General features: G+C 43.7%; 1 protein-coding gene across 3 annotated transcripts in view; it reads left to right on the top strand.

The window, feature by feature from the left end:
• Positions 1–16,770, top strand: part of RASGEF1B (RasGEF domain family member 1B) — a 276,546-nt gene extending 259,776 nt beyond the window's left edge. For all 3 annotated transcript variants that reach the window (XM_060686999.2, XM_034431195.3, XM_034431196.3), the window contains 10 exons: positions 1,507–1,719; positions 2,164–2,238; positions 3,623–3,718; positions 4,483–4,585; positions 5,911–5,990; positions 7,119–7,214; positions 7,548–7,643; positions 11,340–11,463; positions 13,851–13,923; positions 15,096–16,770. In XM_060686999.2, coding sequence (XP_060542982.1) covers positions 1,507–1,719; positions 2,164–2,238; positions 3,623–3,718; positions 4,483–4,585; positions 5,911–5,990; positions 7,119–7,214; positions 7,548–7,643; positions 11,340–11,463; positions 13,851–13,923; positions 15,096–15,120 — 981 coding nt within the window. In that variant the 3' untranslated portion in view covers positions 15,121–16,770. The remainder of the gene's footprint in view (positions 1–1,506; positions 1,720–2,163; positions 2,239–3,622; positions 3,719–4,482; positions 4,586–5,910; positions 5,991–7,118; positions 7,215–7,547; positions 7,644–11,339; positions 11,464–13,850; positions 13,924–15,095) is intronic.
• Positions 16,771–18,041: the final 1,271 nt, after the last annotated feature.

Here is an 18,041-nt window from a genome sequence, read left to right as displayed (position 1 = left end):
ATGCATGAACTTGTCTTCTGCACAGGAAAAAGTGAGCTTCAAAGCATAATACAGGTAGTCCTTGACTTACAACCCTTTGGTTAGTGACTGTTTGAAGTTGCAGTGGTGCTGATCTAAGGCACTGGTTGTGTCTACAGAACAGGAAATGTGGCACTTCTGCCCACAAATTGGAAAAGTGCTCCAGATGATTTTTATCTCCATTATGACATCCCAGCCTTCATTTTCCACCCCTTTCTATATGAATAAAGTAATGCCTATAGCACTGTCTTGAGAAAATAAGAAAACATGTTTAAAAAAAGGGTTTGATTTAACAGTTGTTTGTTAATCAAGCTAAATCGAAGTATACGTACGTAGCTCACCATTTTTGGTTACTTTTTTTGTTATTTCATCTAATAATTCCAAGAAGAGTAATAAGAAGAAGAAAGCCACAGTGCATAAAAAAATTGGAGAAAGAGTAAAAACAAAAGTTAAAACAGAATTCTGGGTTTAGATTCAACTAGAAATCGTGATTGTTGGTGTTTAGAAATCTTCAAAAGATTGTGGTTTCCAATTCTCTTTGGTGGCGAAGCAATAGAGAGCCAGTTTGGTCTAGTACAGGGGTCAGCAACCTGCGGCTCCGGAGGCGCATGCGACTATTTGGGCCCTCTGCTGTGGCTCCCTGTCAGGTGATTACACCACTGGCTGGCCCCACCGCTCGCCCTCCCCTCCCAGTCACTCCTTGCCTGCCCTGAGAAGGTAAGGGTGACGGTGGGGGATGGAGAAGCGGTCAGGGCAGGGAGATACAGAGAGAGGGGGAGAGAGAGAGAGAGACATAGAGAGATACAGAGAAAGAGAGGGAGGGAGAGGAGAGAGAGAGATGTCAAAAGGATTTTGTGGTTCCTAGTGTTTTTTAACAATGGATTCTCTGCCCTAATGACCAGCTGGGTAGGCGTGGCTGGGGGGGGGTCATGTGACTGGTGGAAGTGAGTGACATCGAGTTGGCCACGCTCACCCAGGTTTTGTGGCGCCCGGTGTTTTCCTTTCTGTGGGAAACGGGCCCAAATGACTCTTTGAGTATTTAAGATTGCAGACCCCTGGTCTAGTAGTTAAGCCACTAGGCTACAAAACAGGAGACCATGAGTTCAAGTCCCACCCTAGCCATGAAAGCCAGCTGGGTGACTTTGAGACAATCACCAGGAGACCATGAGTTCAATTCCCGCCTTAGCCATGAAAGCCACCTGAGTGACTTTGGGACAACCTCTTCCTCTCTCAGCCCAATTCACCTCACAGGATTGTTGCTGTGGGGAAAATTGAAAGAGGAAGCGTGCTGGACATGTTTGCCACCTTGAATTATTTGTAATATAATACGTAATATTAAAATTAATCAATAAAAAATAAAGGGAGGGTACAAGTAAAACGTGACTTCATGATCGGAAGACATCTTCTGGCATGCCAACAGAAAGCATTTCAGGTATTCAAAAAAACCGATGATCCCTTTTCATTATTTCTCTTTCCATCTCTTTTCAGGCCTATCGAAAAAATGTGCAGCAAGTCATCCAGAGCCTCATTCGTAAGCTGGCCTCTCTTAACCAATACGAGGAAGTTCTTGCAAAAATCAATGCTACTTCAACCGATAGGCTGACGGTATTAAAGACCAAACCCCAGGCCATCCAACGAGATATCATCACCGTCTGCAGCGATCCTTACATGTTAGCCCAGCAGCTCACTCACATAGAGCTAGTAAGTGTATTCCCCCACTGTGTATTTGGCTCTTGCTTGATCATTTTTCTCTGTGGTCTTCTACAAAGGGAGGCGCGGTGGCTCGGTAGTTAAGACGCTTGGCTTGTTAGCTGGAAAGCTGGCAGCCCGGGGTTTGAGACCTGAGCGCTATGCGGCGGGGTGAGCTCCCATCCTTGCCTCAGCTCCTGCCAAATGCGGTTCGAAAGCATGCAGATGCAAGTAGATAAATAGGTACCACTTTGGTGGGAAGGTAACAGCACTCCGTGAAATCGCATGACTACGGAAATGTCTTTGGACTGCGCTGGTTCAATGGCCTTGAAAAAGAGATGAGCATCGCCCTCTATGTTCAGCAATGACTAGCAGAGTAAAATCCGTAGAGACTCCTTCACTTTTACTTCTGTAAGGATGAATGTTGACCATGAGTGGAATTTTTCTTTCTTTCAGGAGAGACTTAGTTACATTGGACCACAAGAATTTGTCCAAGCGTTTGTACAGAAGGACACCCTGGACAATGAAAAGGTGAATAGCAGGAACAATGATGAACTGTGGTAAAAATTTCATATGTACATAGGTGTGTCTTAGTGCACACAGTTTTGCAAAAGTTTCTCCCCAAATCATGAACTTTTGTGGAAGTTAAAGTATGGATTTCAATGAAAAATGATGTTGGTTTGTATATTATAAAATACAGAAAGTGCATACAGGTAAATTGGCATTAAAATATTTCCCCAGTAAATATGCCTCTGATCTCCAATGTTAACATGCTTAATTGGATAACATGTTAGATTACTGGATCTTCTGATTGATGCTACTGCTTTGTTGTGGTATTTTATATTATTATGATTTGCAATACCGTAGGGCAGTGATGACTAAGCTTTTTCTCGTCATGTGCTGAAAGTATGCACACGCATGCCGACAGCACACATACGTGACGGCACCCGGCATAATGGCATAATGCAATGCGCCCCCCTGCGCATGCTCGCGTGATCCCCACATTCCCCCGTGCATGTGCACGCCCCCCGCCCCCCCTGTTTTTGGCTTAGCAGGCCTCCTTGTAGCCTCTTGGGCTCAAAAAACGGGCCCTGAGGGGGCGCGCTACACCACCCCCACACTCCCCTGGCGCTCCCCCGCACATGCGTGCATGACCCCTCCTGTGCAAATACGCGCATCTTTCACAGGTGCCCCACCCCCTGCACATCCCGAAAATCAGTTGGCTGGCGGGAGGCATGCACGCATGCGTGGTGGAGTGAGCTGAGCGACGGCTCGCGTGCCCACAGAGAAGTGCCATAGATTCACCATCCCAGCCATAGGGTGATTTATGATTGCCCCTTTCTGACATGTTATTTCAACTTCCCAAATGACCGATGACCCTGGGATCTGCTAATGGTTTGTCCTATCACTAAAGGAAGTCCTTGACTTATAACAGTTCCTTTAGCGATCATTCAAAGTTACAACGGCAGTGACTTATGACCATTTTCCACATTTATGACAGTTGCAGCATCCCCATGGTCACGTGATTTACATTTGGACATTTGGCAACCTTGGACTCACATTTATGATGTTTACAATATCCCAGGGTCATGCAATCCCCTTTTGCAACCTTCTGGCAATCAAAGTCAATGGAGAAACCAGATTTATTTAACAACTGTGCTATTCATTTAACGACAGCAGTGATCCCCTTAACCAACACGACCAGAAAAGTTGTAAAATGGGGTAAAACTCACTTAACGTCTCACTTAGCAACATAAATTTTGGGCTCAATTGTGGTCATAAGTCAAGGACTACCTACATTAATCAGTAATCAGCCATATTTCATTTCTGAGCCCAAATTGGCTTGGCCAGATGCTACCAATTCTTTAAATTTGTGGGGTGAGACATGAATGCCTGGTTTTTGTTTCCTTCTCAGAGTTCTTATGGAGATCGGAAGAAGTCTCGGAATCTGGAAGCTTACGTGGAATGGTTCAATAGACTGAGTTATTTGGTTGCCACAGAAATATGTATGGTAAGCAAAACTGTTCATTGGTCTTCCTTCTGTACGTGGTGCACTTCCTTCCTTCCGCTTTGATCAGACCACGGCGTTCTAACCTAGTCTCTTAACAAGCAGGAGGTAGGAATTATTGGCAAAACCTCTTTTATTTACACGACTGTGAATTATGTTCATTCACAGTCAGCACGGTTTGTCCAAACAGTTTTTCAAAGGAATATTTCTCAACACACCTTATCTTGTTTGGCAAACTGCCACGTAATTTGTTTCTAACTGCAGTACAAGGCCAAACTTGGCACAGAGTCTCTCAGAGTCACGGAATGAACAAATTGCTTTCTGCAAAAGCCCACTCCCTGTTCACTCTTTTATTTCCTATGGGAGGGACCAATCACCTCCAAGGTGTGGCTCTACTCCCGAGTCGACCCTGCTTTCTGAGTTGTTCTTGTCTTCTGGCAGCTCTACACACTGAGAATGGGCTCCAGCTGTTCCTCTGCCTCACTGCTGTCTATCTCCCTCTCTGCCTCCAATGCAGAGCCCTCGTCCGAGCTTTCCCCAGCCTTCGGACAACGCTGGCTCCCTCGGCCAAGAAACAGAGTTGAGCATCGTGCCTTAAGAGTCGGACATGACTAGGCAGGGAAACCTTTACTTTTGACTCCAGACTGAAATGTAACTCTTTCTTTAAAAGTTAAAAATCAGTGCTCTAAAAAGCTCAGAAGAGTTCCTTCTTCCCATTTGGACAAGTTCTCAGCTAAATCCCAATGTTGTGTTTTGCTCTCTCGCAGCCTATAAAGAAGAAACACAGAGCAAGAATGATAGAATACTTCATTGACGTCGCTCGAGAGTGTTTCAACATTGGCAACTTTAACTCTTTAATGGCTATTATTTGTGAGTATAAATAAGAATGCTTTCTATCCCTTTCCTTTATGTTTTGCTTTGGAAAAAAACGCTTAGATGTTTCTCCTTCATCCAATTCTGCCCCCAAAGCTTCTGGATCATGTTGGATAACCTGGAAGCCTTCACATTTGTTAGGGTTCCTGGGATTTCTAGGAATTTTAAGTCTTAAATCGGTGTTTCTTGGAGAGACACGGTGGCTCAGTGGCTAAGACAGCTGAGCTTGTCGATCGAAAGGTCGGCAGTTCAGCGGTTCGAATCCCTAGTGCCGCTTAACGGGGTGAGCTCCTGTTGTCTCAGCTTCTGCCAACCTAGCAGTTCGAAAACACGTAAAAAATGCAAGTAGAAAAATAGGGACCACCTTTGGCGGGAAGGTAACAGCGTTCCGTGCGCCTTTGGCATTTAGTCATGCTGGCCTCATGAGCATGGAGACGTCTTTGGACAGCGCTGGCTCTTCGACTTTGAAACAGAGATGAGCACTGCCCCCTAGAGTCGGGAACGACTAGCACAAATGTGCGAGCGGAACCTTTACCTCACCAGTGTTTCACAACCGTGGCAATTTGAAGACGTGTAGACTTCAACTCCCTATGCTGGCTGGGGAATTCTGGGAGTTGAAGTCCACACATCTTCAGACTGCAAAGGTTGAGAAAAACTGCCTTAACATTATGAAAAGTAATAGAGTAGAGAAAGGAACTCTTGATCTGCCTCTTTGTCTCTTCTTTCTCGTCTTCCCCATTGTGACATTTCGGGCCCAAAACATGTCCCTTCCCCAGCTTAGTTTTACTTCATTGATGAATCTTTGCAAAGATGGAAAACCCAGTCAGGATCCCTCACAGAAGCTGATAATGCATGGCCTGCATTAAAAATGGCTGCCATGTTTTAAGGCTTTAGCTTCAAGATGAGTTTACTTAAGTCTCATGTAAATTGGACTTGTGAAACATTTTTCATAGCTTACTTTATACATGTCCTCTGGTAGGAAAGCCAAGAAAATCCACCACAAATTTCTCTTGAAACAGATTTCTATTAAAGGAGTTGATAGCTAGAAATCTATGCCCAAAATGCTTATGAAACATGAGTCTAGAAAGGAATATAACTTTCTAACATGCTGTCTATAGAAATGTTATACCATTTTGAAATGGTATATTTTGGGATCATTTGTTGTAATTGGATAAAAATAAAGAAAACTGGAAAAAAGTAGATATCTTAGTGGTTGGTTAGTTTTTTTTCCTCATTTTGGGAAAAATTGGCCTCAAAATATGGCTGTGTGTTTTAACTCTTATCTCTGATCTTCTCTTTCTCTCTACACTTTGAAATAAAAGCTGGAATGAATATGACTCCTGTCTCCAGATTAAAGAAAACTTGGTCAAAAGTCAAGACTGCCAAGTTTGACATTCTGGAGGTAAGTCTGACCTTTTAATCTGAATCGTTGCTATCCGGTTATCTATGGAGATTCTCAGTCATCCAGGTGATGGTTGTCCCAAAAGTGCTTTCAAAAAGGCAACTGGACTTAGTTTTTCCTTGACGACTTTTCACTTCTCATCCAAGAAGCTTCTTCAGTTATCCAGTTGTACAGAAATACTGAGTTGTTGTGGTTGCTGCAACTTCTTTATGATTCCGCAATGAATTTATTGTCTCCGATATTAGTTCTGTTAAAAGGGAAAACCGAATAAATATCCTGAGTGCATTTTCTTAGCCGGATATACTGTTAAGTGGAATGCTATGTGAGATGCTTTGGCTCGATATATTGAGACTGCAAAACCCAGAATTCCCAGCCTGCATGAACTTAGGTTGGGAATCCTTAGATTGTCTAGTTTAATGAAAAGAAATAGCAGGGGTGACATGATAGCAGTCTTCCAGTATCTCAGGGGCTGCCACAAAGAAGAAGGAGTCAACCTATTCTTCAAAGCACCTGAGGGCAGGACAAGAAGCAATGGGTGGAAATTAATCAAGGAGAGAAGCAATCTAGAACTAAGGAGAAACTTCCTGACAGTTAGAACAATTAATCAGTGGAATTAATTGCCTCCAGAAGTTGTGAATGCTCCAACACTGGAAGTTTTAAAGAAGAGATTGGATAACCATTTGTCTGAAATGGTATAGGGTTTCCTGCCTAAACTGGGGGTTGGACTAGAAGACCTCCAAGGTCCCTTCCAATTCTGTTATTCTGTTCTAGTCCCAATACTTCAGGAAGATACTATAGTGGATTTTGATTTTTGAAAATGGATCCTTGTATTTACTGATTCATCCGTTGCCACTTTCAAATAATTTTGATCATCGGCACTTTCAGATAGAAATGAAATTTTACGATTATTTGCTTCATCTGATTTTTTTCCTCCCCAGATTTGGTTAGCTTTTTTTATCCATAACCTGTTTTGACTCTTTTACTTTAAAACTGTTCAGTGACTGCTTTGTATTGGAAATGGTCTCCCCAGATTAAAAGCTGGACTTCTAAAGCAATATTTTGATGCAATTTTACAGCTTCTGACACAAAATTCTAATTCTCTACATTTCCACTTCTCTTTTTTTCTAGCATCAAATGGACCCTTCCAGCAATTTCTACAATTACCGCACAGCCCTCCGTGGGGCAACTCAGAGGTCTTTGACAGCTCACAGCAGCAGAGAGAAGGTATGGTCCAAGAAAGAGATAAATACAGGAAGTCTTTGACTTACAAACATTTGTTTTGTGACTGTTTGAAGTTACAAAAGTTTCGTGTCTTTTCTTTTATGTACACTGAGAGCATATGCACCAATTCAAATTCCTTGTTGTTTAGCTTCAGCGATGGCCTCTCTTGTTGTATGTAGCTTTATGGAGCCACCTCTGTCCCAAACGTGATGCAGTTCATTCATTATTTGTCCCAAACGAGACGAAGATTTCCCACCCCCTCCCTCTTGTTCCAGTGACAAGTCTGTTGCTAATCTGGATTGTGTTTTTTTTTTTTTTCTCCCTCCCTTCCTTTAGATTGTGATCCCATTTTTCAGCCTGCTTATCAAGGACATTTACTTCCTCAACGAGGGCTGTGTCAACCGCTTACCCAATGGCCATGTCAATTTTGAAGTAAGTGAAGCCTGCTCGGGGTTACCAGATTTCTCTCAAACTTTAACCTCGTCAAATTAAATGCAGGAACAGAAAGCCTCGTCTAGAGTTTGGAATGCAGGTGCAGGAACTTTGTACGGGTTACAGTACATCAAGGCTCTTGACATGTTTCCTTCCCTTCCACCAATGGTTGGATTTTTTGAAGAGCCCTATCTCCTCTGAGCATGTCCAAAATGCCTTGTTTTCATTGACAAAGCGCTGGTCTTTTCTTCCCCAACCCACAGAATGAAGGAATAGTCCTTAATACACAAAAATACACACATGGTTGGGAAAAATAGTAAAGCAACATGTACGTTTAAAGCAGTGGTGAAATCCACATTTTTTACTGTAGGCGTGGCTTGGTGGGTGTGGCTTGGTGGGCGTGGCAGGGGAAGGATACTGCAAAGTCTCCATTCCCACCCCACTCCAGGGGTAAGAATATTGCAAAATCTCCATTCCCACCCCACTCTGGGGCCAGCCAGAGGTGGTATTTGCTGTTCTCCGAACTGCTCAAAATTTCCACTACTAGTTCTCCAGAACCTGTCAGAACCTGCTGGATTTTACCCCTGATCTAAAGCCAGAAATATTTTTGTTGGGTATTCTACCAGAAAAGTATAATAAAGGGAATACTGTGTTTCCCCATAAATAAGACCTCTCCAGAAAATAAGTCCTCCCCAAAAACATTTAAATGCATGCACAGCTGCTCCCCGCCATTTCCTCTGGTTAGGGTTAGGGAGACAGAGCTAGAAATCAGGTAAGATGGCAAGAAAAGCTCCACCTTGCTCCACGTGCCCCAAAATAATAAAACCTCCCTGAAAATAAGGCCAAGTACTTATTTCAGGGTTGAAAAAAATATAAGACAGGGTCTTATTTTCGGGGAAACACGGTACATATTTAATTTTACATGTGTTAACTGCAGCTACAATTGTGTTTGCGCAACAACGGGAAAATGAAGCAATCCCTACAGATGAAAATGTGATTAAAAATATTAGAATGTGCAGAAATGGATAGACTAACACTCAGAATTAAGGAGAAGGAAGAAACTGAATACTTTTTAACATGGGATTTGTTTTATCAATGGCTAACCAGCAGAAACAGAAGTTAGAAACTTAAAAAAGCATAAGGAAATGATTAACCACATTGAAGATTTATTAAAATGGATAAGCAAATATTATGTGATTATCATTAATGTTATGAATATTATTGTTATTATTACTATTTCTTAAAAACAACTGTACTCAGACAACACACTGTTTATATAGACATTGAATTTTTATGTTTAATATTAAAAAAAAATATTTAAAATAAAAGAATTAAGGAATAGTCCATCCTTATAGACACGAAGGAGCAGGATGAGCAGAATGACAAAAGGCAAGGGTTATAAGGACTCCTTGGTGCTCTCTGAGCTTGGTTGTTTTCCTTGCCGATATTTCTTTATCCAAACTAGGTAACGTCATTGGTACTGGAAGGGGATGTTGTGACCGAGGCCCACGTAGTGATTACCAAACACAATTCACTCCTGAACAAACTTATTTTATTAAAACAGCTGAGAATTAATTCATTCTCAGTTTAGTCCAAAATAAATTCTTCATAACTAGTCCTACGGCCTTATCACCAACCTTTGATGTCTTTGGCAACCTGCCAAAGGCTTTTCTTGGCAAAAAACCCACAAAGTTCAAGAGACTCTGACAAAAAGCACGGGAATCAATGTTGCTTTTCTACAAAGAACCCAATGGCTCGTTGCTGCTCTTTTAAGCCTTCTGGGAGTGGCCAATCATCTCCTGGCCTTACTCCCGAGTTGTCCTTTTTTCTTCAGCTGCTCTTGCCTTTTGGCAGCTCTGCGCATGCATGCACTAGGAACAGGCTCTTCCTGTTCCTCTGCCTCTCTGCTATCTGCCTCTGGAGGCTCTGGAGTCCACGCATCACTCCCAGATAGCCCTGGCCCCATCTCTGCCTCCGACGCAGAGCCCTCATCCGGGCCTTCCCCTGACTCCAGGACTGGTCCATTGTCCTCCCCAGCCTCCTCACTGTCTGACTCTGCTGCCAGGTCCGCAGGCTGCTGGCAGACCACAACAGGGGAGTGGGATTTGCTCTCAGTTTATAATCTAGTGAATTGCCCTGTCATTATTGGTGGGAATTGTCCTGGAAATTTTTTGCATGGGCTGTTTATTGTTAGCTATGTACCATAGCCAAACAAACTAACAATAAACAGCCAAACAACCTCTAAGACTACCCACCACCACCACAACCCCAACAGAACAATTCACTAGAATATAAATTGAGAGCAAACCCAACTCCCTTCTAGCATTGGTGATGTTACTAGGGTGGCGTGTGGGTTTCACTTACCTTTACCACCGGTTCGCCGCGTGTACACACACTTTGTGTGTGCGCGTGCTGTCTGCGTATGTGCCCGGCCTTCTGCGCATGAGCTTTGTTCGTTCATGTGCTTTCTGCACATGCGCCCACCCTAAAAAACGTGCCTAACTAGCATGACTTGGAGCCAGGGCGGGTGAGTGGGCCCGCAACCGCCGCTACCGGTTTGCCCGAATTGGTGCGAACCGGCTGAATACCACCTCTGTAGCAGTGGTGGGTTGCCCCTGGTTCGGACCGGTTCGCAAGAACCGGTAGTAAAAACAGCAGGAGGTCCCACCCACCGCCCTGGATGTCGTCAACAGCGATCTGCGAATGCGCAGAAGCAAGGCGTGCATGCTCGCTTCGCTCACACACTTGCCCGATCCCGTTGCAAATCGGTGGGAAAGGTAAGTAGAACCCACCCCTGCTCTGTAGGGTGGGTAATGAAACGTCTGCAAGAAAACAAACCAAGCTCAGAGAGCACCAAGAACCCCTCGTGTCAACCCTGAGCTGCAAATACTCTCCTTTATCACAACCGTTTCATGATCTCAAACACTCGTCACTTCCCGTCTGGACTACTGCAATGCTCTCTACATGGGGCTCCCCTTTGGGTGCACTCGGAGGCTCCAGTTGGTCCAGAATGCGGCCGTGCGGGGGATTATGGGAGCGACGGGGCGCTCCCATGTGACACCTCTCCTGCGCGAACTGCACTGGCTTCCTGTGGTCTTCCGGGTGCACTTCAAGGTGTTGGTGACCACCTTTAAAGCGCTCCATGGCTTAGGGCCGGGGTATTTACGAGACCGCCTTCTGCTGCCAATAGCCTCCCACCGGCCAGTATGCTCCCACAGAGAGGGACTCCTCAGGATGCCGTCGGCCAGACAATGTCGGTTGGCGACCCCCAGGGGGAGAGCCTTCTCTGTGGCAGCACCTGCCCTCTGGAACGACCTACCCCCAGAGATACGCACGATACCAGACCTCCGGACTTTTCGTCGGGCCCTGAAAACACATCTTTTTCACCTAGCCAGGCTGGCTTGATCCCATCCTTTCGGTTTTAATTTGTAATTGGTTTTAATCCGGGTGGTTTTAAATGGTTAGCCAAAATTATTTAATGTTTTTAAATTGCTTTTAAATTTTATATGTTATGTTTTTACCATGGCTGTTCACCGCCCTGAGTCCTGTTGGAGAAGGGCGGTATACAAATTAAATAAATAAATAAATAAATATGTCCTTCTGAAGCAGAGGAATCAACCATATTGCCTTGTTTTTAATGGATCCCTTTTACCTGCTTAGCTCATGTGCTTTTCCCGTTTTGTTCGTTCCTTGCAGAAGTTTTGGGAATTGGCTAAACAAGTGAGTGAGTTTATGACCTGGAAGCAAGTGGAATGTCCTTTTGAGAGGGACCGGAAAATCCTTCAATACCTGCTCACCATTCCAGTTTTCAGTGAGGACGGTAAGAGAAGAACACCTGTCATTGTTCAGCATGTCCCAAAGGTGTTTTTTTTTTCAAGAGGCAACTGGACTTTCTGGTTTTTCCTTGAAGACGTTTCACTTCTCATCCAAGAAGCTTCTTCAGCTCCGAAGAAGCTTCTTGGATGAGGAGTGAAATTTCTTCAGCTCCGAAGAAGCTTCTTGGATGAGGAGTGAAATTCTTCAGCTCCGAAGAAGCTTCTTGGATGAGGAGTGAAATTTCTTCAGCTCCGAAGAAGCTTCTTGGATGAGGAGTGAAATTTCTTCAGCTCCGAAGAAGCTTCTTGGATGAGGAGTGAAATTTCTTCAGCTCCGAAGAAGCTTCTTGGATGAGGAGTGAAATTTCTTCAGCTCCGAAGAAGCATTTCAGCTCCGAAGAAGCTTCTTGGATGAGGAGTGAAATTTCTTCAGCTCCGAAGAAGCTTCTTGGATGAGGAGTGAAATTTCTTCAGCTCCGAAGAAGCATTTCAGCTCCGAAGAAGCTTCTTGGATGAGGAGTGAAATTTCTTCAGCTCCGAAGAAGCTTCTTGGATGAGGAGTGAAATTTCTTCAGCTCCGAAGAAGCTTCTTGGATGAGGAGTGAAATTTCTTCAGCTCCGAAGAAGCATTTCAGCTCCGAAGAAGCTTCTTGGATGAGGAGTGAAATTTCTTCAGCTCCGAAGAAGCTTCTTGGATGAGGAGTGAAATTTCTTCAGCTCCGAAGGAGCTTCTTGGATGAGGAGTGAAATTTCTTCAGCTCCGAAGAAGCATTTCAGCTCCGAAGAAGCTTCTTGGATGAGGAGTGAAATTTCTTCAGCTCCGAAGAAGCTTCTTGGATGAGGAGTGAAATTTCTTCAGCTCCGAAGAAGCTTCTTGGATGAGGAGTGAAACTTCTTCAGCTCCGAAGAAGCTTCTTGGATGAGGAGTGAAATTTCTTCAGGTCCGAAAGAGCTTCTTGGATGAGGAGTAAAACTTCTTCAGCTCCGAAGAAGCTTCTTGGATGAGGAGTGAAACTTCCTTCAGCTCCGAAGAAGCTTCTTGGATGAGGAGTGAAACTTCTTCAGCTCCGAAGAAGCTTCTTGGATGAGAAGCGAAATGTCTTCAAAGAAAGTCCAGTTGCCTCTTGAAAAAAGCACTTTGGGATAACCATGGCCTGGAGGACTGAGAATCTCCGTAGACGTGTTCAACATGTTGTATATGACAGCTATTTTGATACACAGGGTGATACGTAATTGCCTACTTTTATTTTCCTTCTGACTTCCAATGCCACAGGCTGTGGCACAGATGGAAGCAATGGGTGGAAACTAATCAAGGAGAGAAGCAACCTAGAACTAAGGAGAAATTTCCTGACAGTGAGAACAATTAACCAGGGGAACAACTGGCCTCCAGAAGTTGTAAATGCTCCATCCCTGGGAGATTGAAAAGCCAATTTGCTGAAATGAGATAGGGTTTCTTGCTTGAGCAGAATGTTGGACTAGAAGACCTCCAACTCTGTCATCCTATTATTTCTTGTTATTAGATTAGTCTTGCCTTGTCTTGAACTGATTGGGCAGTTTACGACCACACAACACCAGGTCCTTGCATTAGAAAAACATCAAACTTCCTAGGTTAAAAATTCCCGTTCAACATCTTGCAGATCTTAGCATTGCTTCCAAAATCATTTTTGGTGCATCTCACAGGCTTTTGGAACAGTTTTTCAGAGCATTGAAGGGAGAAGGAGGAAGCAGCTAATATCAGGAGTGGGCTGCTGGGGGTTCGCAGGGGTTCGGGAGAACCTCTAGCTAAGATTCTGTGCAGTTTGGAGAACCCCCAAATCCCATTCCTGGCTGGTCCCCCCCACCCCACCCCTCCCCTTACAGGAGTCCCCAAACGGGCCGGTTTAGATGCAGGTAAGTGCAGGGCGCACACAGGGCCTCGGGGAGGGCGAAAAATGGGCCTACCGGAAGTTTGGGAAAGCCAGAATAGGCCCGTTTCTCCCGGAGACTCGAGGAAAGCCTCTGGAGCCTGGGGAGGGCAAAAATGCCCCTCCCCCCCCGGTCAGTGCAGGAGACCGACTAGGCCACACCCACCATGGCCATGCCCACCCAGCAACCAGGCAGAGAACCCCTTGCTAAAATTTTTGAAGCCCACCCCTGGCTAACATGGCTTCCATTCCTTCCGGATGAGAATAATAAGGATGTTCATAAGAACCTTGAATCTCACTTATGAGCTATTACGTGCGCTCCAGTTCACGCAAGCTTTTAACCCCATTCGAAATGAGAAAATTATTTCCCCTGAAGACGTGAGGACCACGCATTTGAAAAGATACGGCGTTGCTATCCCACTGGGAACATAATTCGAGACATTAGAAGATGCCTGTAATGCTCATCTTGTCTTTCCTTCTGGTTGTAGCACTTTATTTGGCCTCGTATGAAAGTGAAGGTCCAGAGAATCACATTGAAAAAGACAGGTGGAAGACACTCAGGTGAGTGCTTGAAGGTTTCCAGTGTCCATAAACGGGCTGAATATTTCTTCTTGCATTTGAACTCCTTGTTACCAATGTTTTTTTCTGTTGGGAGAATAATGGCGAATAGCAAATAATAGTGATTTAGACTTATATACCACTTCATAGTGCTTTATAGCACTCTCTAAGCAGTTTACAAAGGTCAGCATACTGCCCCAACAATCTGGGTAATAGTTTTGTCAATCTGAGAAAGATGGACAGCTGAGTCAACCTCGAGCCGGTCAGGATCGAACTGTTGGCATGTGGCAGTTAGCTTGCAGTACTGCATTCTAACCACTGAGCCGCCACAGCTGTTTATAGGAACCATGGTTCTTTATCCTCTTTATAGAATAAGAATGATAGGTATCATTTTGCTTTAGACAAGTATTCCTCGACTTACAACCATTCATTGAGGGACCGTTCGAAGATACAACAGCACTGAAAAAAGTGACTTATGACCATTTTCACACTTATGACCATTGCAGCCAAAGTCACATGATCAAAATTCAGACATTTGCAACTGGTATGTATTTATGACGGTTGCCGTGTCCCAAGGTCATGTGATCCCCTCTTGCGAGCTTTGGATAAGCAAAGGCAATGGGGAAGCCAGATTAACAACCGTGTTACTAAACAAACCATTGCAGTGACTCACTTAACAGCTGTGGCAAGAAAGGTCATGAAATGGGCCAAAGCTCACTTAATAAATGTCTCATTAGCAACAGAAATTTCAAGCTCAGCTGTGGTCATAAGTCGAGGACTACCCTGTTTCCTTGAAAATAAGATCCAACCAGAAAATAAGTCCTAGCGTGATTTTTCAGGATGCTCGTAATATAAACCCTACGCCCCAAAATAAGTCCCAGTTAAGATTGTCAGCCAGATGGGTGTATTTAGTACCGTATTTCCTCCAAAATAAGACCTAACCAGAAAATAAGCCCTAATGCATCTTTTGGAGCAAAAATTAATATAAGACCCGGTCTTATTTCCGGGGAAACACACTACCTGTATATCTTTCTCTTAAAGTATGCAGACTGGCCCTGATGGCAGTTCAGATGAATGCAGGACTTACCGTTGGCCAAGCAATTGGCTAACTCACATGAGTGTCGTCTTGATATTCTAATGGAAGGTCTTCCTTCTGTGTTTGACTTCTCTTACAGGTCCACGCTTCTGGGAAGAGGTTAAGGCGTGACTGGGTGCTTTCCACAGTTGCTGCTATGATCTTGACATGGGTTCTTAGGATGAAGGCCATGGCTGAGGTCGCTTATTTATTTACCCATCCCTCCACTCCTCCTCTTGATGACCAAGAGGCGCGTTTTTAAGTTATGAGAGCTAAGTAGTTGGTGAAGAGCAAGTCGGGACATGATGCTGAGAAGAAAGCGAAGCTGACATGAAGTCAGGCAAGGCAGCTTTCTCCTACCCACTGATTGTCGGATGACATGGCCAGGTGGGTGGCATGCGGTTGATCAAAGAGAACCCAGTGAAGAAAGCCTTTTGAAGATGGGAGTCTTACTGTGAATCATTTTGAAGCACCCTGGATGGGATTTCCCACCCACCCCCTTCCTCATCCCATCCCCACCTGCAAATGCCACTCATCAGATTCCAAGTAGAACTCCACCTGGATTCCAAGTAGAACTTCCCTTCGATCTATCCAAGGGCAACTGGACTGTTTCAGATGCCACATGAGCTGAGGAAGATTTTCGCTGGTGTGATTCTTGTCGGAAAAAAAAAAATCTAGGAACCCTTGCATTTTTCCCTTGAGGGGATCATGGCTCACGACCGTGTTGTTGTGAGGTTCCTAAGATGTTCAGCTATTTATTATGAAAAGGGACATAAGTGCTCTGGATTTTTTGTTTGTTTGTTTGTTTGTTAGTTTGCGAGTAAGCTGCTGGTTGGCCAACTCAACACTAGACATTATTTGGAAGTTTAAAATATTAAGTTCAGCAATAGCGCTAGGAGAAGCAGAGGCTTAGAAAACTAGGTAGCAAATGTAGCTAAACTATGTAGAAATTCCGATCCCTTCCTCTTCAGTGTATTATTGTGCTGTTTTGTCATCTGGGCACATCTGCGCTACAAAGCCAACTGAATTAGGCATGAAACCAGTTTCATTCCGTGACTTTCTCCAAAGAGCCTGAGAAATTTTGGATGGAAATCCGAGTTCAATTTTGAAAGAGAGACCCCCGTTGGAATAAAGCGGGGACTCCGGCTTTTGAAGGTCGTTCATCGATGGGGCCTCTAAACTGGCTTATTATAGAATGTTTTATTTCCAAAACTCATTCATTGGAGAGCCAGAATAATAAAGAGAGGTTTGGAACTGGGCTTACATTTTGTAATGTGGATTTTCCCCAAAATGTCTGTATTTTTCTGCGTCTTTTTCTCCGCTCTCTATATTATTGAATTATTTGGTTTTGTTTTCTCCTCGAGAGGGGGAGGAAAAAAACCCTGCTGGGATTGTAGGTAGATATATAAGTTATGATTTTGTAGGGTTTTATTTAAATGTGCGGATATTATCTAGCAATGCTGATTTAAACTCTGAAATCCTACAGACCCATTGAAAGTTTCTCCTAGCTGAGTCTATAAACTCCATGGTGTTTTGTTTTGGGTTTTTTTGCTTCAAGAACCTCTGAAAATTGCTTGGACTACAAAACAAGTCCTGTTATGTCAGTAGTAGCTCTGAATGCTTAATCCCCGTATTGCCCTCCCCAAGAAATTCTGAAAAATGAAAAGGACCCCCCCAGTCCGTTAACAAGTGATATCCAGAAAAGGGATTTGTATGAGATATGCTATTCCTCGAAATTAATAATAAATAAAAATACATCGTTTGATTGTTCTTCATTTCTTGCAACTTGTGGTTTTGTCGGTGAATTTGCGCCTAAGGTCCAGTAACACATACAGCTAATCCTCATTTTACAACAGTTCATTTAGTGACCGAAGTTACCACAGCACTGAAAAAAAGTGACTTATGACCGTTTTTCACACTTCGGCTGAAGAGGTTGTAAAAAAATGCTTTTAAAAGCCTCTGATGATCCCAGCTGAGCCCCGTGATCATCAGAAGGTTTTTTTTTTTAACTTTTAAAAGCATTTTTTCAGCTGAAGAGGTTGTAGAAAAAAATGCTTTTAAAAGTAAAATAAAAAAAGCCTCTGATGATCACGCGGCTCAGCTGGGATCATCAGAGGGGGGGGCAGGGATTTTTGCTACCGGTTCTTCGAACAACCTGCCACCATTGCTACCGGATCAGGCGATCCGGTCTGAACCAGGAGCATTTCACCCCTGAATCAAACCCTTGGCAACTGACTCATATTTATGACGGTTGCAATGTCCTGGGGCCATGTGATCCCCTTTTGCAACCTTCTGACAAGCAAAGTCTGGATAGCTCTGCAGACTAAAGCACTGTAATTTAACACCAGCTGTCTGCAATTAAAGTAAGTTCGAATCTCACCAGGCTCAAGGTTGACTCAGCCTTCCATCCTTTCTAAGGTAGGTAAATTGAGGACCCAGTTTGTGGGGGCAATAAGCTGACTTTGTATAAAATATACAAAAGTATGAAGGCTATTGCTTAACGCACTGTAAGCCGCCCTGAGTCTCCGGAGAAGGGCGGCATATAAATCAATTTTTTTTAAAAAAAGTCAATGGAAGTCAGATTCACTTAACAATCCTGTTACTAACTTAACAATTGCAGTGATTCATTTAACAGCTGTGGCAAGAAATGTCGTAAAATGGGGCAAAACTCACTTAACAAATGTTTCAGCTGGTAACAGAAATTGTGGTCGTAAATCGACTACCTGTGATCATCAAGGCACAACCAATCCAGATTTTATTCCTAAATTGCACGCTGGCACAACCTTGAGTAGAGGGAGTAACATTTAGATTTAACCACATTTTTTAAAAAAATTCACTAATGTCTGTTCTCTTGATCCCACTGCACAACTCTTTCAGAACTAATTCAGCTTTCCAGCATTGTTTTATCAAGTAGATGTGAATTTAAAAGGCGGCATGTTTTAATTAACTCGGCTATTAAAACTCTCCATTAACTGAATAGCATTCATCTGTGTCGTTCGTCGGGCAACATTAATTACTTTTTAACATTACTGGTTTTAGAAATCTG

The sequence above is a fragment of the Pantherophis guttatus genome, chromosome 8, assembly GCF_059756535.1.
Source record: "Pantherophis guttatus breed Tessera chromosome 8, ASM5975653v1, whole genome shotgun sequence".
Taxonomy (NCBI): Eukaryota; Metazoa; Chordata; class Lepidosauria; order Squamata; family Colubridae; genus Pantherophis; species Pantherophis guttatus.
The sequence above is the reverse complement of the archived record's forward strand: the minus strand, read 5'-3'. Positions and strand labels throughout refer to the sequence as shown.